Source organism: Drosophila tropicalis, unplaced genomic scaffold (genome assembly GCF_018151085.1).
Source record: "Drosophila tropicalis isolate 14030-0801.00 unplaced genomic scaffold, ASM1815108v1 contig_573, whole genome shotgun sequence".
In the NCBI taxonomy this organism is placed as follows: Eukaryota; Metazoa; Arthropoda; class Insecta; order Diptera; family Drosophilidae; genus Drosophila; species Drosophila tropicalis.
Genome location: NW_027173049.1, coordinates 3,228,778 through 3,250,685, shown reverse-complemented (window position 1 = coordinate 3,250,685; position 21,908 = coordinate 3,228,778). Strand labels below are relative to the sequence as shown.

The window sequence follows — 21,908 nt, the reverse complement described above, 5'->3', positions numbered from 1 at the left end:
CTTATTTCGTGCACTGCACTTAACCTTAGAAATTATTTTAAACAAATTAATATAGTATTTGGTTGGACCCCCATTTTGTTTAATGACCTCTTTAATGCATGTTTCCATCAAGAAAACCAAATTTTTTGTGACTTTAGTGGATATTTTTCCACACTCTTCCATTAGAGCTTTTTTAAGGTCATTTTTATTGCAAATTGACCTTTTCCGGATGGTCATGTCCAATATTGCCCACAAATTTTCAATCCCATTAAGGTCAGGAAACTGGACATGAGGACTGACCACATCTGGGCAATCCCAGATCAACCAGGACTGGACAATGCCGGATTTGTGTTTTGGGTCATTGTCTTGATAAAAACGGAATCGGCCCTCTAGACCCAATTTCTCTGCACTTTGAAGTAAATTATCCTTTAAAACTGATAGATACATATGTCTGTCCATTGTTCCTTCGATCAAAACCAGGATTCCAACTCCCGAAGCCGCCATGCATGCCCAAACCATGACACTTCAACCGCCATGTTTCATAGTGGGCTCATAGTGTCGAGTAACATTTGCCAAGGATCATGTTTCCCGCTCAATTTCTTTCTGGAATGAAGTAATATATGCAGATGAATCCAAATTCAATATCCTTAGGTCGGATTCGATGCAATATGTTCGGCGCCAACGAAATACCGGGCTTCATAATCAGAACTTAAACCCACTATCAAGACAATGACCCAAAACACAAATCCGGCATTGTCCAGTCCTGGTTGATCTGGGATTGCCCAGATGTGGTCAGTCCTCATGTCCAGTTTCCTGACCTTAATGGGATTGAAAATTTGTGGGCAATATTGGACATGACCATCCGGAAAAGGTCAATTTCCAATAAAAATGACCTTAAAAAAGCACTAATGGAAGAGTGTGGAAAAATATCCACTAAAGTCACAAAAAATTTGGTTTTCTTGATGGAAACATGCATTAAAGAGGTCATTAAACAAAATGGGTGTCCAACCAAATACTATATTAATTTGTTTAAAATAATTTCTAAGGTTAAGTGCAGTGCACGAAATAAGCTGTGACATAGAAAAAGCCACCAATGTTCATTTTTTTAATTTTTAAAAGTTATTTTATAAGTAAGAAAAACAATAAAGTACCTAAATATAGTATAAATGATCACTAAATAAAACTGCATTTAAATTTTTTTTTTATATCTTCAATAGTTTAAGAGGTACACGCTGTTAAAGTTTTACTGCACCCCTGCACGAAATAAGCTGTGAGCCACTGTATGTATATGTATATATTAATGGTATATGGATAAACTGTAAATGCAGTAGGCTTTCGCTCAGGTTGGCAACCGGTTACTTTCACCAATAAGGTTGCAATAATTCACTCAAATTTATACACTATTTAAGTTAAGCATTATTAAATGCTAACCTTAAAGGCCTAAAAAGTCTATAAGAGCCATTGATAAACATAACAAAACAATTACATATATCGTGCATACTTAAAAAAAAAACAAAAAACACGAAGAGATACAAAAATTGTTTTCTGGAATGTTCAAATAAGACCTCTTTGGCATTAACATTGTTCAGCATACATACATACATACTGTTAAATATTTAAATATGTAGATTTATAAGGGTTTTAGCCAACATGAGAGCTTTAGAGGTTGGAAATCTTTTTTGTACAATGCACCTATAGGGTGAAATCTATATTAAAGTCGCCAAAATGTATGTAACAGGCTGAAGGAAGCTTTCCGACACCATAAAGTAAAATTTGGTTTATTTTAAAATTTTGCAACGCCCCTTTTCGCCCCACAATTAGAAAAAAAATATCAAAGTTAAATTCGGCTATGCCGAAGTTTATATACCCTTGCAGTCCTTGACAATAATAATTTCACATGTTCAAAATTTGTTTTCTGCAACTCAATTCATTAATATACAAACAAAACAATTTTACTCTTCATACTATGTACAATTTGTTCTTCTTCTTCCCTCATTCCCTAAGCAAAGCAACGCACGCATACACATACAGTTTATGTAGCGTTGCGTCTGTGTGTGTATGCATGTGCTCTGTTGATTTGATGATGACGTAGTAGGCAGCAAGCAGAGCTGCCGGCAGCGATTGAACCGATTTATATAGACTGTAACTTGTGTTCTATTTATCCGATCAGGGTCAAATTTTGGGATCTGAGATTTTATATCAAATTCTATTATATTGGTAAATTTCATGGGGATACTCCAATTTTTGCAAAAATTTTTGTTCCAGAGTTATATGATATAGTAGTCCGATCCCAAAGATTATCATACTTTATCTCACCCGTGTTCAAGTGGCCTCACACCAGGCTAGCCTGTTACCGCAGCCCAACACCCACCCAACCGAGGGAGCCTCCAACCCACGCCACAAATCGCGTGGACAAGTACACAAAAAAAAAAACAGACAAAAAAATAATTCATCCAGATAGCTCTTAATTTTTTTAAATTCAAAAAGATGGCTGAGTAAAAAACAACGCAAGGGATAAACAAAGCCACACCGACGGACAGACGGACAGACGGACATGGCTATATCGACTTAGCTTCTCATGCTGATCAAGAATATATATACTTTATGGGGTCGGAAACGTCTCCTTCTGTGCGTTACAAACATCTGACCAATTTTATAATACCCTCTGCAAGGGTATAAAAACATTTATCTCAAAGACTATTCTAGCTAGAGACTCCATATTGGTATGTATGTATGTATATTTGCTTAATGCGCAATTTTTGCATATGTATGTTAAAACTTTGACACGCCCCTCTCCGCCCCTGTAATTTGAAAAAACTTTATTATCTTCCGTAATTTTCTACCTTATGCCTTCGAATACATAATATTAATATCCAGCAACATACCAAATTTCATCCAAATCGGACATAAAGATATGCATATAAACATTTTTCCATAAGTTGGCCGTTGGCTGGTGGGGGCGCTAGGGTACGCATATGCTTGAGTGAGCATTTGTTCTTATAAATTTAAAATACGGTAGAGACTGGTTATAACGACGCTAAAGGGACCGACGATTTTCGTCGTTATATCCCTTTTATATAAATAAGTCACATCATTAGTCGCTATAACCGGTCGGACGTTATACCCGGATTCTACTGTACATCTGACTTAAGAGTTAGAAGACGACTTACTTTCCTTTTTTTGATGACGGAACTGTTATTTGAAGTTTTAAAATCCTCGTAGGAACAGGACACAAATCTAAAATAGTCTATTAAACTTTCCTAATCAGAAATTATCTTTTGTTATAAATCAACAAAGTCTAGGCACAACACGTCAACTTGTTTCTTTGAATGTTGTTTGATTAGGCTATTAACCTGCTCGAAAAACGGCCTTTAATTTGCTTATAACTGGGATATAGGAAATACTTGTTAGAAACCATCTCTAAATTTTGTGTACTTAATTAAAGGGTATACGATAATAGTTTCAAATTTTACAAAAATTTTTTGGATTACGAGTTCAGCACAAAGTAAGCTGTGACATTGAAAAAGGCAATACCCACACAGAAGCCTGGGATTCGAATAGACTGGACCGATTTCGTAGTTTTTCAATTTTTTTAATGTTATTTGTGGAATCCAAAAAAAAAACTTTTATTATTAATGAAAGACTACCAATCAAGACTGCATTTACAGTGTTTTTTTTTTTTTTTTATCAATTTAAAGGTTATACGGGCTTAAAGTTTTTCCAGCATTTCCGCACGAAATTAGTTATGAGCTACTATATGATATGTATGAGTGTGTATGTATGTATGTACATGTTTTTATTGGGATGAAAGAAGAAAAAAAAAAAGAAAAATTGCATTGCACTTTAATATGGATAAGATTTTTTATAAATTGACATCTTTTTACCAAAAACCAAAATCAAAACAATGATACAAATATTTTTACCGATCTGTATGTAATTAAGTAAAATGGATCTGTGACACTGATCCGATAATGATACACAAAAGCTTTCTCCAGCACTCCTTTTTCTTTTACATTAATTTTAGAGAAAACAAATTGCAGTTCCATTACTAATTTTTCAAAGCTATGGTGGCGAAAAGCCAAGTGTTTTTCTTTTAAACATCGTGTAAATTAAAGTTTACAACATCGGTTCCGTCTAAATCAATGTCTGTTACAACCGACAAACCATTGTTTTAATTTATGTCATTTCAATTGAATGTTCCTCAAGAATCTTAACGTTCGTCGGTCAATGGTGTGGTATTAATCTCTTCAGATGTTCAATCGCATAATTGCTGGTATGGTATTATTTCAAAGAACGGTGGTTCTAAACACTATTTCAAAAAACTTTAATTAAGCATTAATAAAAGCAAAAACAAAATGTTATCTAACTTCTTGTTTACATAAACCAACATGTTGCCCCTATTCAAGTTATGGACAAAAATGTTCCTGTTTGCCAGTATACAACCAACGAAAATCAATAAATTTGATTATCTTGCATCTGTTTGGTAAAAAGATGTCGATGCATAAAAAATCGTATCGCTATTCAACTGCATGTCAGTACACAACTAAAAAAAGTTAGTTAAAACATAAGTACACAAACATGGTTAATTACTTATCATCAATCACATTTACATACATGTGGTTAAAATAATAGGTGTTAGCTTGTAAAAATGATGTGGCAAGTTTTGCGATTAGAAAACTGTTTCGTAAAGGTTCTTAATACTTCAATATGTGTGTTTCAAATATTAATAAAAAATATCAAAGAAGCTAACTTCGGATTTGCCGAAGTTTATATACCCACCACCCTTGCAGTCCTTGGCAATAATATTTTTACACGTTCAAAATTTGTTTTCTGCAACTTAAGTCATCAATACACAAACAAATTATTATTATTAATCCCATTCTTACTTCAATTTTTTCTTTTTCAATCATTTCCTAAGCAAAGCACGGCATGCATACACATACAGTGCTCTGTTGATGACCAATGACACAGTAGGCATTGGGCAACACTGGGAGCAGAGCTGATTTATATTGACTGTAACTTGTGTTCTATTTATCCGATCAGATTAAAGTTTTGGGATCTGAGGTTTTATATCTAAAACTATCATAATAGTAAATTTCATTGAGATCCTCCAATTTCTTCATCTATGTTTCTTCTAGAACTTTATGATATATTGGTCCAATCCTGACAATGGAAATGGCTTCTCATGCTAATCAAGAATATACATATGTATATACTTTATGGGGTGGGAAACATCTTCTGTGCTTAACAAACATCTAACCAATTTTAAAATACACTCTTGCAAGGGTATAAAAAAAATAATAATTTGTAGGGAGCGGTTTCGTTTTTAAAACAAAGTAAACCGTTGTAAACCGTTTATTGAAAGCCGGATATTTTTATATAAATGTTCAAATTAGACAAAAATAGACTAATTGATCAAACCTATTTTTTGGCCAACTGAAAAAGAAAGTAAATTAGGAGTTGTTGTCAAACAAATTTTTTAAGGCTGCTAATTATCACCCGAAGTTTGTTTGTTTTATTCCATGATATTATTACGAATCTTAAAAAATTCGGGTTCTTCGATTGATAAACTTGCCACATTATTTTTATTTAGACACTTTTCAAATCCTTAGCGTCACACCTATTTTTTTAACAACATGTGACCTCTGCTTCTCCTTCCTAAGTTGCTACTACTACCACTCACCTCAGCGTTTTCCTCCTCCTCTTCCATTTTAATTTCAGATGTTTCGGGCATATCAAGACTTAAAAGTGTATTTGATGTTATGTTGGTGCTATCAGAGCCACTAACATCTATGGCGGGGTTTGCCAAATGTTCCACATATTTGCTGAATTTCTGTTCCTTAATGACGGATTTCTCCAACTCTTCAGGCTCGGAGTCCAAAAGTTCAATAGTTACACGACAATCAATTTTATACTATAATAAAATTTCAAGTATTATAGAATGGCTATATAGTTGTCTAACTCAAATGACCACTTACAATGAAAACCTTAAAGCAATTTTCTTCATTAAGTATATTCTCTGCCTTTCGCTGATAAGCCATCTCTTTCTCATAGCACTTGTTAGCATCTCTGCAAAAACCGCCAGTGCTACCGCGCCTCTGTTCCGTGACATAGAGTTCTACACAGTCTAAAGCAGCTCTCTCAGTAACACAATACTGAAGCTGACGTACAGCATTAGAAACGACCTAACAAAGACAATAAGAAAAATAAAATCAAGGAACACTCCCAATCACCAATAGGCTAACAATATGCTACGACATGACCAAACTCGACAATTTTACCTTATATCAGGTCTAAGACTCGAACTGCATCATTAGATTTTGAACTTATCACAATAGTTTTATTCATTTTTTGTGTAGTTGTTACTTTTTCCGAAAAAGGTTTTTTCATATACTTCTAAAATTTTCGTCCACAAATCTTGGAAAGATTTCCATCTGTTCAGCCCAAGGGCCAATGTTTTGTTTTTTTTTTGGGGGGCTTTTTATTTCCCCGGGTGAGTTAAAGAGAGAGAAGTTTCATCCCGATAGCTCTTAAAATGGGAGCGTGAATTTGATTTGCACAGACGGACACGGCTATATCGACTCAGCTTCTCATGCTGATCAAGAATATATATACGTTATGAATTCAGGAACGTCTGCTTCTGTGCGTTGCAAACAACTGACTAATTTTACACTACGCTCTGCAAGGGTATAAAAACTAATAACCATCGAGCTTGGTCAAGCCTTTTTTTTGTCACGGTGTAATCATTCAGCGGCTCTTTGTACCTACCTTATCAAGCGTGAAGGATATGTAGGCGTAGATACCAAACATTTCTCTCATGGTATCCTCAAACGTATTCGAGTCCATATTACCATCAAGCACATTTTTGAGCATATCAAGGAACGTGGGATAGTAATCTTCCATTTGAATGTCTGGCTTTGGTTTCAACCGCAACGCAGTTGCAGTGCTTTCGCGCCGATTTGCTCGACTACGCTCTTCCTCAATTGCCAATAGACGTGCGCGTTCATACATTGCATGCAGGCGGTCACAGAGAATCGCATGAAGACGCAGAAACAAATACCAATTATTATTGGCAAAGAATAACGAATACGACTCATCCTGGAACATAATAAATAATTAAAAATTATTTATTACAGAAATTTGACTGTCCAAAACTAACTTACCTGATGCTGACTCTGAGCATGCAAAGGCAGCAAAGCAGAATGTGTGTGGACAAACTCTACGGAATGCTTTTCTTGCTTAACTTCAATATCAGGAAGCGAAACTTCACCTTCCCGTGAACTATTAGATGAGGAGGAGGCTATAGGATATGAAGAGCTTATGCTGGTGTTTGTTTGCTCGTCTCCTCTACTACTTTGACTCAAAGAATCTCTTTTAGCGTTGGACGTCGTTGCTGAGCACCCGAGATCGTCTACTGCTGCCACCGTTGATGTCGACGGACCAGTATCATCGATATTAGGGCTGGGCCCAGTTACGGTATTGTTCGGTGCACTTGTCGGCTTTATAGTAATAGCCTCACCGACTTCTTTTTTAATTGCCACAGATGCGCTGCTTATACTTCGTGCAGGCGAAGACGTAAGGCTGGCGATATTTTCGCTGTCCTTGTTGCAGGCACTGTTCGTGGACGATAACATTTCTGCAGTCCTATGCAATGGCACAGAATCAACGTCCACTTTTGTATTGTCATCTACCAAAAATTGAAAGGCTATAAAAACGATGCGATTTTTGATTCGTTGTGTTGTGTGGTAATTGAATAGTGTAGTTTTGTTTGGTTGAAGTTATATGTGATCAGATGCGACGTAGATGCAATCAGTATCCGTAGTAATTTGTATAAATCAACAATATTTATGTTATATATTTGGTTACATTACAATAAAAAATATGAAAAAATAATGAAAAAAAGAAAGGAAAAAACCAAAAACATTTACGGAATTAAAAAAAGAAACACAACTTAATAATTAGGAACTAGCTCAAATTGGGGAATTAAATGCATTGCATGTTAGTTGCAACGTGTAATTTTATTTTATTACAGAATTTCATATATTGGCATTTCGTCGTGATGAGTAATAAAAAAAAAAAAAGCACTTTTTTTCTTAGCTATCAATGTAAGCACTCCCAAGGAGATTCTTGTGTTAACTAATAGGTCTTTTGCGTATGTAATCATATTTATTGTAGCTTAATAGGTTACTCTTTAGTTTTGTTTGTAAATTCAACGTGCACAGATTAATAAATATTTTTACATCGAAATTAGCCGTGAAGCTTGAGTTCTTACTACTTTAATAAATTCTATTGAAACTAGGAGAAGACCCATTTCATTGAATTTTTCAGGCATTCGGCCTTTTGATGACTCTCCCTGTGCGATAATCTATCATTTTTCTATTCACACATCGTTCAATGAATGAGCGTAAAACAAAGAGCGCCGCTGAAAGCGGTTAACAGAAAACAAAAACGAAACGATACGAAGTCAGCTGCTCAGCCCGAAATCAATTGTGTGAGATTATTTCGGTTTTATTCGTGAGCATACTATAACTAAAGAAAATGGTCAACTGTTATTTGCAAGCTACGCTTAAACGCGATCAAAATGCTTGGTATTGCTATATGCTGTGTCTATATAAATAAAAAGTCGTCAGACGGACACGAAAAAAATAGTATTAGTGGTGAATTGAAATATATAATGTATATAGTCAGAAGATCTTCCTAATAAGTTAAGAACTATACAACAAGTATTTTCAACTTGCAGGCATAGAATGCGACTGTTTTATAACATACCATCATCACGCTCATCGTCGCTAAGCGGCTGCCTTGGCGCATAAAAGAGATCAGGCACAAATTGTCGAATGATTTGTTTAATTTTCTGCTTTTCTTGCTTTTGAATGCCAGTCTGTCGTTTAACATGATGGATAAGTAAATTAGCTGCATCATCCAAAATTGTTTTGTCTTTATAAGGCAATATTAAATGTGGACCAGTTGAGTCCACCATATCATCCTCTTGATCATGACGTTCATCATACAATGTTTCAATCTCATTGAATAGACTCTTGGAGCGCAGAGCCTTCATGTCATTGGGCTTAAAATTAATGGCTTGATGATCGAGTGATTTGAGGTAATACTTCTCATTTTGTTCGCGCCATTGTTTGTTGAAGTTCTGTTTAAAGCAAAATTTAAACATCACTAAAAAGAAGGTATTATTAATTATTAATATTAACCTTTTGAGCATCCCGCCACTCTTCTTCTTTCACTTTTAAGCGCTTCAGAACGATAGGCACAGCCACGGAAGGACTTTTCTTCATTCCCTGAATGATTTCGCCAGACTTATCTCCGTAAATGCGATGAATGGCGCGCTGATGAATGGTCTGAGAGGTTCCACCCAAATGGTCATCCAAATGAAACTTAGATAGTTCTTCTGAGGACATCCGTGACATTTTTTTCTGAACGTTCTCCAAAACTCGAATGGTAGCACTATTGACCTCAATTACAAGGTCTAGTTCGAAGCGTTCATCCTCAGTTCTGTGAATATTCCTTTTAAGGTTTAGAATATGTGTGGGTGGGTTTGGGTTAATTCAAAAATAAATGAAAGCCAAAAAGAAAAGAAAAGTGACCAATAATCAAATTAAGAAAGTATATAAGACTTAGATAGAAATGAAAAGTGCACAAAAGACTGAGGAAAACGAAAATAAAATACGTATTTTACCTGTATATGGTCTCCTCAAATTGCGTCTTTCTGGAAGTAACAAATGTGGAGTCCTCACTAGCCCAGGTTGGAAATGAGACCCACTTGTCGTTAAGAACTTCTTTGCATAAGGGCGTTCTGCCACTGCATTTCTTTGGGACTGTGGACGGAGGCAACGCACAATAAGAGGCCCCAAGACGCTTGCATAGGGACAAATCCACATCTTGCACATAATCGGCTGCGCTTTGATGAATACCGGCCCGATCATTGGAACTATTACTGCCACCTTGACGCTGTTGCGTGGCTGCCAAAGGTAAACCGTCAATAACAGGTCCTCCCACAGTGGGTCCAAGGAAATCGGTAAACCAACGCAGCAAATCGGGAAATTTTGTCAAAAATGGCGATACAAGACCCAGTAGCTCCGTTTTAGAAACAATTTCTTGATTAAATAGTGTAAGGCATCGCAGGAAATTATCATAAACATCTGGACTGCGTAATGCCTTGCGTACCTTATCGAAAAATGCAGCATCCGAAATGGTGCATTTGCTCGATGCTTCCGAAAAGCTAACATCTCGGCAATACGGTTTTGGTCTTTTTGCTGGAGGTGGTCCTCCACTCCCAACTGCATGTTCTTCCAATGGCCTTCTGGAGATAGATAAGTGACCTGAACCAAGCTGTTGCTGATTGTGATGTGAATGAAAGGAATTTGTGCCAGTTGTAAGCGGTGTCGTCGCATAACCGACACCAGGCGAACTACGATCCAATGAATGATCGCTGAGATGCGTTATACCAGATAAACCGCTTCCTCCATATATAGGCGACTTTTTTACGTGCTGGGCAATGCTTTGATTTTGAGAGTGATGGTGGTGACTCCCGACATATCTTTGTACGTGATGATTATTACGATGTTCTTTATCGTATGAAAGAAGACCACCGGGGCGGAGATTACCAACAGGATGACCACTCGCGGGATGATGTCCAATGCCTGGTGCCCTTTGATGTGGCTGTAAACTAGATGACAAGCCAGCATTATAGTCCTTATCAAAAATAACATCATTTCTATTGGATAAACCGCTAGCCATTGCGTGATTCTGTTGTTGGGAGTTATTGTTGTTGTAGGTCTTTATACTGACACTTGTATTAACAGCCGATAAATTTCCAATTGCAGCCGCATGGGCACTTGCACTATTATCAACAGACGAAAGGGTGGCTCCACTACTTAAATGAAGCGGAGATCCGCCACTGTGCGGTGCTGGTAATGACGTAGTCGATGACATGCTTATATGAGCACCGCCACTTAATGTGGCTGTGGGTAGGCGTTGCTTATTCTGCTGTTGGTCATGATGATGATTGTGTATAGCTGCTGCCGACGATTTCGAGAGGTATTGACCACCGCCCGAGCTCGTCGGAGCTGTAGTTGACGATTGATGATTTGTGGCGTCCGGGAGAAACTGACCAAATTCCCTTAACAAATCCTCATCCTGTCCAAAGAGCTTGGCCACTTGTGTATAAACTTCTTGTTCCGTGAGCATTTTACCCTGATTTAGAGTACCCTCCTTAATGACCTTCTGCTCCTTTTGATAGGCATGAAGAATCTCGAGGAATTTTTTATATTTAGCCGGTTGATTTTGAAAACGGTTCTTCATTGGAAAGCATAAAAATAAAATTTTTTTATATATTTTAATCTAAAAGGATGAGATATTAACTCACCTTGATCTTATTAACATAAGTAATGGCATGATTAAACTCCACCGGTTGATTTTGTTGTCCGGTTGTCTCACCCAGTAGAATGGATTGATGCGCCTGCTGTATATGATGTAAATTGTGCTGGTTACCTGCTGCTGCAACTACTCCCATTCCTGTTCCGCCGCCACCTCCATGCGGACTTAATTCACTCAAGGAATTGGGGGTAGGTGGTCCACCTACCACAATACTAGTTGTTGTTGTTACTGGAACGGGAGGGCCTCCGTGTCCTACTTGACCAGCTGTAGGCGTTATTGTGGCACGCTCACGATCACGAGAGTAATTCTGTGGCACGTTGGGTCCTCCCGCAGACGATACTGATGTTGTATGCGGTTGGCCGCTTGGAGGCGAGCTAGTCACGCTTACGTGTACATGGCCGTGCGGCGCTCCTGGAGATTGCGACTGAGTGGGTGTCGACTGCTGCTGTTGCAAAGTTTGCATTGTAGTTTGCGTCAAAGATGCACCTCCATGAGTCATTAAATTAACAGCTCCCGTTCCTGTTGCATGGATTTGTGCAACTGTCACAGATGTAGTGGCTCCACCTGATTGAGACAATGGAGCATTAGTTGCTCCTGTGGGTGTCTTTAAAGAATGTCCCGCACTAGACAGGGGATTATTGCCAGTTATCATATGTACTGTGCTTGTACTAGAGGGTGCTCCAGGTGGCGAAGGCATTGACACAACTGGCACCGAGCAACCCAGGGCATCAGAATGAATCTCAATTTTGTATCCCGGTGGTAAAAACATGTTAAAGCCATATATCAACTCTGTGTGTCCTTTAAAAAGTGTGGATACGCGCTCTATTACCCCTGGGGTATCTATACAGTGGCTCTTGAACTCCTTCATAATGTCCAAAAAGTTATTATATATTTGAGGCTGATCTGCATATTGATATTTGACCTGGTCGAGATAGCTCAAGGCGTCTTCCACTTTAAGGCGAGGCGTGGCACTGCCTCCGCCAGATGATTGCCCGCCTTGTGGTGGCGTTATACTCCCTATAGTAATTGGATTTGCTGATGATGGAGGAGTAGCATGACCCGCCGGCGGCGTCGGTAAAGTGCTTAAAGTTTGAAGCGGCTGTGTTGACGTGGATGAAAGATTACTGACTACGGCAGCAACACTACTTTGGGTCTGGGTGCCACTTATTGTTCTTTGTCGAACGGGCTGTCCTGTTTGAGCGTTGCTCGATATACTCTGTGTATTAGCCGGCAGTGGTCCAGAAGATGGTACACCACCAGTAACATGAATTTGCACAGTATTGCCATCCGATGTGCCCGTTTTAAGAGGTCCTCCAGCTTGGATAGAAGCCACACTATACGCTGTTTCAAATAAGTTTTTGTTAAATCAATACAATTTGTATTAGAGTTCATTGGCTTACTTGTGGTAAATTGTAATGTTTGACTTCCGGTAGTCCCTGTTGAGACAACCACAGCACCCCCTCCACCAACCATTGTAGCCGCCTGAGGTCCCACCACACCTGTAGTCGGATTATCCACAAGTGAGCTCGTTGTCTTCAAATTAGTTGCCGTGGGCGTGGTCGACGGCAAATACGCTATGGTCTGGGCGCCTCCATGCTGTGGAGTCAAAAGCCGATGATGAATGGAGCTCATTCCACTAATTGTAGCATTGTGGGCACTTGGTACAACTGTACCAATAGTAACACCCGTTGCATTGACACCCAAACTGGGACTGCCTGAGGTGGAAATAGGAATAATACCGCTGGCTGCAGCAGCACCACCAGCTCCACCTCCTGGAACTGGGGGTCCAGGACGTGTGCCAAACTGCACTTCATCAACGCGAGTGCGCTTCATCATCTTCTTGTTTTGTATTTGTATTGTTTCCTTTTGATTTTTTATATTGCTTATTATTACTAAAGATTATAATTTTATTTCTGATGTGTCTCTTGTTGGATTTCCTACCGTCTTTGATTACTAGTTTAGGTTATCGCTCCTTGCTTGTCTTTTTTCTTTGTTCTAAGAGCGTATATGACAATAATATATATCTGCTAACGCTCGTAGTCGCCGTTTTTCCAAATGTCTCAATGCCAAAAGCTTATCCTCCCTTTCTTCGAATCGCGGATGTTGATCTTGGTGTAAAATATGTGATCTATGCATTTGGTTTTCGCAATGCTAGCGCGATATGCGCTGCAAATCCCAAAAATTTAAGAGTTGGAGTTTTGTAGATAAACGTTCTAGTACAATGTTGATTTTAAAATTCTATAATGATATATAAGATTGAAAATTAAATCAAAAATGCGGTAAAACAGCAAGATATTTTTGTTGTATTAATTTTCACAACAATAATTGTTTGCATTGAGTTTTTAAAGCTTTGGCATCGATTTCATTTAAAGTACATTCATAGATTTTTTAAAAGCACCAGGTTAGTTTGTCAGCCAGTGAAAATTATTTACTACAAACATGACGAAATGATTTTTAAACTAGGCAAACTTTAGTTTCACTCCTATGCATTTATCGATTTCCCTAACTTTTTACAAATAAAGAATTTTGGATCTAAAAATATTTGTAAATATGTACATATGTAAGTGCATTGTGTACAGTGAAGATGCCTAAGCCGTCAACCAGCTATATACATACATATATACAATTCGAAATACATATGTATGTACATACATAAATATGTAGCTTTAAATGAGTGAGTAGTCATGCAAACAACACATTTATGTGTATCTACAAAACTTACAAGAGACGAGAAGCAACAACAACCAGAAGCCGTCAGCCTAGAAATACAAAGGGTGGTGAATCTACACATGTCTGTATGTATGTACGTAATGTACATATAAAGACTTGGCTTTCCTTCTCACTACAGCAACAGAACCAAAGTCAAGAAGAGACAGGGAGAGAGAAAACATAAAGAGAGTAACTTGAAACATACGTAGAGAAGAGGACAGAAAAATAAAATGTTTTGAGGGCTCAGAATCAATGTGTTTGCGTATTTTTTACCCAACAACAAATGCACTTTGGCGGGCATTTGAGAGTCGCATAAGCAAAGGAAAACATATTTTGTAAATACACTTTACATCGATGCAAAAGAAAATCTTCTGTCCATACGGAAACTACCTGCGTTTAAGAAATAAAAACTGTACCGCGGCAACGAAAAGAAATAATTAAAATTATTTCGGAGAAAAACGGTAAAATAATGATTTCGATATGTATTGATGGAACGAAAAAATCTAATGTGTCCTTAGTGTTTTTGTTGCCTCTCTCCTTCTGTTTCATCTTTTTACGCTCCAATGTTATTGAAAATTTTTTTGTTCCGCCAATGCATACCAAAAACATACATACATATGCATGTATTTATTTCTCTGTATGTATGCGGTGGTTTGAGCACACTCTCTCTCTCTCATTATCACTAAGCTCCACAAAAATGGGGCGTTCAAGGTGTGCGTGCTTACGTGTATGTGTGCTAAGGAGAGACATGTGGGCACAAATTTTCCCTCCATTTTTTATTCTGCCAATTTTTACATTTGTCAGTTTGTATGTACATAAATAATGTTATCTTATCTGTTTTGTTGTAGACAGAAAAAGAGTGCAAGCGTACATAATTAAAAATGCAAAAACTCGATCGCCGTTACTTGGACTTTTAATCTTTCTCTTACTCACTACACATTCAAATGCATACACACACAAACACACATTTATTTATACATTCTCTTGGCTGATCTATTAATAAATTTTTGCAAACAAAACATATGGGGAAAAAAGTGTTATATGCATACATACATAGCCAATTAAAAAATATTAAACAACTAAAACTAACTGACTATAATCGAAAGAAAAAAAAAATTTAAAAAAAAACAAGTTGCGATGATTCTTGGGGCCAAGCCATCTGCCAGTCAGCCCTAAAAACGAATGGCGCATCAAACGCGGCGAACGATGGAAGAAAAAATACAGTCAGTTCATAAGCAATGTTAAAAAAAAAAAACTTGTATATAGGCTCTTCTCTCTTCTGAGCTAGCGAGATTGTGTGTACGTTGCTGTGTGAGAGAGAGAAAACAACCATACCCTCGTCGCTATATTTGTATGTATGAATATACCAGTCTCTTCTTTTGTTGTTCTCTTCATCGCGCTCTCTGTACATACATGTTAAGTCTACAGATGTACATATGTATGTATATGTATTTGATTGTATATAAAACCAATTGAAATTGACCTAACCTAAAATTGTCGTATAGTTGACATGTTTTTTTTTTTTTTTTTGTTTTTACTGTGAAATGATTTTTTCAAGATGATTAATTTACAAATTCTAAGTCAACCAATTTTGGATTTGCCTAAAAAACGGATCAAAAAATCCGATGTGTATTTCGGAAACGTATACATACACATGAATGTACGATTGGACTTATGTATGTATTTATAAACGAACACATAGAAATCAATGTCTGTATATGTATTTACTATAAACTGACGTTGGCTTTGGAACTGTTGAGGATTGTGTGGCACTAGAAACTTTCACGTTTTACGCAGTATTTTGCACTTGCAATACTACTTTTTTTATTATTTTGTTTCTCGCACATCACGATTCACCTTTTTCTCGTATTTGGTTAAAAACCACGGAGAGTTTAATCAAAATAATTATTCCTTCTTTTAAGGACGATTTGCGCATATGAAATATTTTCCGCAATGGCCACAGAATTTTTCACAGTTTCCTTTTTTTACTGAATTTTCACAAATAGTCACATAAATTTTGCGAGAAAACGTTTTCGTACATCCTAACGCCGCCGCAAACATTTTCGATTGAAATGAACGACCCGACCAGGCAGAGAGCGAACTTATCTACAGACTACACATACATATATATATATATATATATATATATATACATACATACATATATACGTGCCACTGTGTATGTGTTTGTGCAAAAGAGTGAGAGGTAGCGCGCGCGCAGTGTTGCTTTGGAATTTATTTGCTATTGATGCTTAAATCAAATAGGGTGGCAACTCGTGCATTAAAAATGGACCCATACGTATACAAATCTGCTGCTGGTTTTCATTGGCGTTGTAAAAACCCATTTTTTAAAAAATGTACATATTTACATATGTATGTATGTATGTCTCTATACCTAAGGCGTGTGGTGGAAAGTGTGGAATATAAGCCTTAATTTATTATAATTCTCTCTACAACAACTTAAGTTTAATTAAAATAGCAATAAAAAAGGAACTTATGTATGTACATATGTATATATTCGGCTTAGTAAGTGCAGAGTGCTAAAACTAAGAAATAGGGTGCTATTGCAAGCTGAATAACGTATGCAAAGTCATTACTAACATCACCCTGTTTTACATTGCAGAGCTGCCAGTTGAGAGATAGACAAAAAGAGCGCCCACACCCAAACACAGAAATAACAACGAGTGAGAATGGACGATAATGAAATTGACAAAACTGAAAATCAAAAACCAAACAGACTATCGGGCTTTAACACTGCCACGGTTACACTTTGCAACTACTTTTTACATACGTGCATACATATACATACATATATGTATGTATTTCATCTACCTCTCTTATTCTCTCACCTCAACATATTCATTCATATGTACATATGTACATGTATGCATATGTGCAGTTTGCCAAAACAATGATAGAATGAAACTCAATCGCCGGAGGAGAATTCTCGGTCTAAGGGCACCTACACCCAGCGACAAAATAAAAACTCCACTTTACTGTTATTGCAACTTTTGCCTTCTATAGCTCGGTGTTCCCCCAAATTGTATTCTAGTCGCTTAACTTTTATAATGGAGAGTCCCCGCGATTGTTTTCTTCACTTTTTGCAAAATTTTCGACTTGTCGGTTGCTAAAATCTCATTTTGCGGAGCTTCAACTTGGTCAACATTAAACATTATGGTTAAAGGAAAGCAGATGACCCTCACTGAAAAATGAAATAGCCGATACAACTAATTTTAATAAAAGTTCAGTTCAATGCTTTTTGAAAATATATCGTGAGACGGAGGAATTGGAAAGGTCGAAAGGATCAGGCAGAAAAAATTGCACAAATGAACGGGAGAATCGCGTTATTATGAGAACGAGCCTCCAGGATTGCTTCAGTAAAAATTCAATTTTATTGGATCCAATGACTGCCTCAAAGTTCGACGCAGAAAGGGAGAACGATATTCGGAAAACTGGTGCCACTGTTATAATATGGGTATGCATCCAAATACAAAACAGAATCACTTATTATGCTTCAAGGGATGATGAATGCAGAAAGGTACAAAAAAATCAGTCTCAGTGGACTTCTGCCTAGCATTGAGTCCATTACTGAAAGAGACAATGGGCCCATATTCCAGGACGACTCTGCGCCTTGTCATCGGGCGCGCTGTGTAAGTGGTTTTTAAAGACTGAATCATTCCAATAATTTTTTAATAAACTTTAACTATCCACCAACCACAGATATAAATTTTGAGTTCAGAATTAGGTATTGGGTACCTAGAATGGTCAGGAAACAGTCCTGACCTCAATCGTATTGAAAATGTCTGGGCAGTTATGAGTGCCAAAATACGAAAGCAAAAGCCAAAATTATTACAGGAATTAATGAAGACGATAGAAAGTATGCTTCGAGGATATAACGGCGGATTATCTGGAGACTTGGTACGAGTCCATTCCTAATAGGGTCAGGTGTGTTATAAAGGCTTTTGGCCTTGCCAAAGGTGGCACTACCAAATATTGATAACTTTATAATTTAATTTTAAAATTAAAAATGAAATATTTTGGACTATATAATAATTTATATTAACAGCAAATAGTTAAATTAATATGAACCAGAGGGCCGGTGCTAACTTCGACCGCGTCAAAGTTTGTATACCCTTGCAACTATTTTGGTAACTCTTTCCTTACCTATTAGCCATCAATGTGGAAGAACGTTTTATCTAAAAAGGCTTAAGCTTGTGAAAGAAAGGCCTACAATCATAGGAAATAACGAAGATATTGATCAAAGTCACTGTTTTCCACCGATCGTTCCTATGGGAGCTATATGATATAGTCACCCGATCTTTATCAAATTCGGCACAGTCATTAACATATATATTAAATTAAGAAATGTTTAATTTAAAAGCAATCGCGTTAAAAGTAACGAAGTTATTTACAAAAGTCACTGTTTTCGACCAATCGTTCCTATGGGAGCTATATGATATAGTCACCTAATCTTGATCAAATTTGGCATAGTCGCTTATAGGCGTAGTAAACTCTCTAATATTAAGTTTTAAGGTAATAACATAGAAAATAACGAAGTTATTGAGAAAAGTCACTGTTCGTGACTTTGGGGTTTGTATGGGAGCTATATGATATAGTGGTCCGATCTTGATAAAATTTGGCACAGTCATTAACAGATATATTAAACTAACAAATGTTTAATTTGAAAACAATCACGTTAAAAGTAACGAAGTTATTCATAAAAGTCACTGTTTTCGACCGATCGTTCCTATGGGAGCTATATGATAAAGTCATCCGATCTTGATCAAATTTGGCACAGTCGTTTATAAGCGTAATAATATAATCTCTCTCTCTAATATAAAGTTTTAAGGTAATAACATAGAAAATAACGAAGTTATTGAGAAAAGTCACTGTTCGTGACTTTGGGGTTTGTATGGGAGCTATATGATATAGTGGTCCGATCCGGCTGAATCCGAGATATACAACGCCTGTAGTATATACAAGCCTGCGTGCAAAATTTCAGCTCTGTAGCTCTTACGGTCTAGGAGGAGTTTGCGTTGATCCAGACGGACGGACGGACGGACATGGCTAGTTGAACTCGTGCTGATCAAGAATATATATACTTTGTATGGTCGGAGATGCTTCGTTCTATGCGTTGCACACTTCTGACCAAAATTAATATACCCTTTTTGCAAGGGTATAAAAATTATTGTTTTTGAAAATTGTTTGTTTTATTACTTAAATTTTTTTTTTGTCTCAAGAGTGTCAATTTACTGAAAAATCAATTAATATGTAATTTTAGAAAAATTTGTTTTCCTAATTGGATAAAAGACGCAAAAAAATTAAATTTTAAAAATTTTATCTGGTATTGATTGATTAATCGAAAAACAATTAAATGAATAAATGCATTGATATTTAGATGAATCTCTGAGCAAAAAACGCACCAAGTTCCAAACCGGCCAAGTGCAGCTTTTTTTTTTGTCGCTGGGTGAACATAAATCACATCCATGTTGGATGACTTCCTTAAGCTTCTATACCTAGTCAAACATCCTGTGAAATGTTGATGCTCGATTTTCCAAGTTAGACAACAAGAGAGAGGGAAAAAAATTAGAACAGAAAACAGTTACAATAAGCTGCCGCGAAAAACACAAAAATAATGTGGGGGGGGGAAACCAACAGTGCAAATTTTGAACCTTTGGTCTTCTTTTTTGAGCCTTTAGTTTTTTCACATCTCCAGAACAAAAAAAAAAAAAAAACATACATACATACATACATATGTAAGTGGCGAGAGCGTAAAAAAAAAAAAAAAATTTTACGACTGTAAATTAATAAACAAATAAGTAAAATCGAGTACGCATGTTCATACATATGTATGTACTAATGTATTAATGCATTCTAATTGCAGAATATTCTAACCCGCGTACAAGGTATCTTATAAATACATACATACATATATATGTATGCATGTAAGTACATAAATATGTACATGTGTATGCATGTAAGTACATACATATGTACATTCTTTTACAGTACCAATCCTGTGGACATCCTTAAAATTCGTAACGAGAGTTTACAAAATGATTTATGATTTTCGAACGACAAGTGTGGGGAATCGTTCTGGAACTGCAATCTACATGTATGTATGTATGAACATACATACGTATGCAACCACACAAAAAAGTATTTTTATTGAAAGCACAAGTTTAATTATATGAACATTTTAAACATACATATGTATGTACATATACCAAAATGCAAGCGACTACTAAATATAATACATAACTCCTCGTTGTATGTACATATGTATGTAGGAACAGTTTTTATTTACGTGTGTATATCTATGTATGTATGTATATACATACATACATATGTATGTATTTATTAAGTTTGTTATACCAGAACCCATTTGGCATCGAAAAAATCCAAAGAAATGTATCTTGCGGTGTTTGAAATCGCACAAGTTGTATTAACTTGTTTTTCAAGTTTGCATCAACCCAAAGGAAAAAAAAACAGACAGACAAACTCTTTAATTAAAATTTCACAAAATAGAGCCTAATCAAATTGAAGACCCTTTTCACATATGCATACATACACACATACATAGGTACACAAACACATTGTGCTGCCAATTTCTTGCATATATTAAATATCGGAAAAATATATTAATATGATTTTATGTGCGTTGCATTAAAATCCATCACATCTGGCAACACTGTTTGGTAGCGGGGCTAATTATTTTAACTTTATTTTGACAACGTGTGTGAGTGAGTGTCAATTAATTGGGATGCGTCATTGATGTTATTTTTTAAGCACCTATTTAAATCCTTTTTAACTACATATACATATCTTTGTTATACTGGATTTATTTGCGCAATTATGAATGTCTAGGCGATTATGAAAACATCCATGCAGACACAAGTATGTACATATAGACAGGAACGCAGGTTCATTAATATACATACATATGTACATATGTATGTACATACATGTATGTATGTATGTGTGTACTTCTGTAAAAAATTTAATGTACATAAATGCCTGCCTAAAAAACTTTAAATCATGAAAGAAGTAGTAATGATAAAGGGAAGTGTTGCCATTTATTTTTCTAACCTCAAACTTCGATATGTATGAGATAAATTAGTCACTAGCAACATTTCATTAAATTATTAACGATAAAAACAAAAATTTATTTCTATTGTAATTATTGTTACTTTTCGCCTTTACCGACAAGCAGTGAATCGAATCAAGTGTGGACACGAATTGAGGTTAGATCGATTTCGATGGCACTGGGCACACAATTTACATACACAATCAGAATGTCGCGTATTTTTACAGAGTAGTTTTACATATGTATGTATGTATGTACATGCATGCATTTACTCTTAACTTTGAATTCATTTTCTCTTGTTGCTGCTAACAATGTAGGGGAGGTGCAAAGTAGCTTGAGAAATGCATATGTACCTACATAGATATGTACATTGAGATAAATTTTGTATTATGCTATACACGCAAAACTTGCACTCGTGCATTGGTTTGGTAATTGCTTTTTTTAACACATACAGCCGCACAAATTGTGTATACACTGCATATGTATATGTACAAACATATGTACATGGACTTATTCACACATATGCAAATTAATGTACTTAAATATGGGTATGTTATAACTAGTAAATATTTCTGTTGGCTTGATCAGAGACCTGTCTTACGCGAGTTTTGCCACAATGTAATATTTTAATGTCGGCAATTATTGATTAAAATTATATTTAATTAGTCGAGTCGGTAAAATTATCAAAAATTCCGTAAACGTCAGTTTCTTGCTACGCCGATATCGATAGATTTTACGCAGT

At 36.3% G+C, this 21,908-nt stretch overlaps 1 protein-coding gene and 1 long non-coding RNA gene across 10 annotated transcripts in view; one reads left to right on the top strand and one right to left on the bottom strand.

The window, feature by feature from the left end:
• Positions 1–21,908, bottom strand: part of Sin3A (SIN3 transcription regulator family member A) — a 26,383-nt gene extending 4,475 nt beyond the window's left edge. Inside the window, exons 1-11 of one of the 8 annotated variants that reach the window (XM_068287598.1) lie at positions 15,819–16,129; positions 13,312–13,608; positions 12,771–13,233; positions 11,360–12,711; positions 9,671–11,289; positions 9,186–9,498; positions 8,749–9,124; positions 7,143–7,684; positions 6,748–7,077; positions 5,958–6,164; positions 5,663–5,893 (exon numbers count right to left, since the gene is read on the bottom strand). In XM_068287598.1, coding sequence (XP_068143699.1) covers positions 5,663–5,893; positions 5,958–6,164; positions 6,748–7,077; positions 7,143–7,684; positions 8,749–9,124; positions 9,186–9,498; positions 9,671–11,289; positions 11,360–12,711; positions 12,771–13,206 — 5,406 coding nt within the window. In that variant the 5' untranslated portion in view covers positions 13,207–13,233; positions 13,312–13,608; positions 15,819–16,129. Of the gene's footprint in view, positions 1–5,662; positions 5,894–5,957; positions 6,165–6,747; positions 7,078–7,142; positions 7,685–8,748; positions 9,125–9,185; positions 9,499–9,670; positions 11,290–11,359; positions 12,712–12,770; positions 13,609–15,731; positions 15,752–15,818; positions 16,133–21,758 lie in introns of those variants that run through there. The other 7 variants (XM_068287594.1, XM_068287601.1, XM_068287600.1 and 4 more) reach the window with 7 other exon arrangements.
• On the top strand, positions 16,362–18,181 carry LOC137575180 (uncharacterized). Of its 2 annotated transcripts, none has more exons than XR_011032127.1 (3): positions 16,362–16,577; positions 16,703–17,729; positions 17,800–18,181. It is a non-coding gene; the product is annotated as an uncharacterized lncRNA (long non-coding RNA). The 2 variants fall into 2 exon arrangements; XR_011032126.1 differs by having other exon boundaries at positions 16,362–16,605.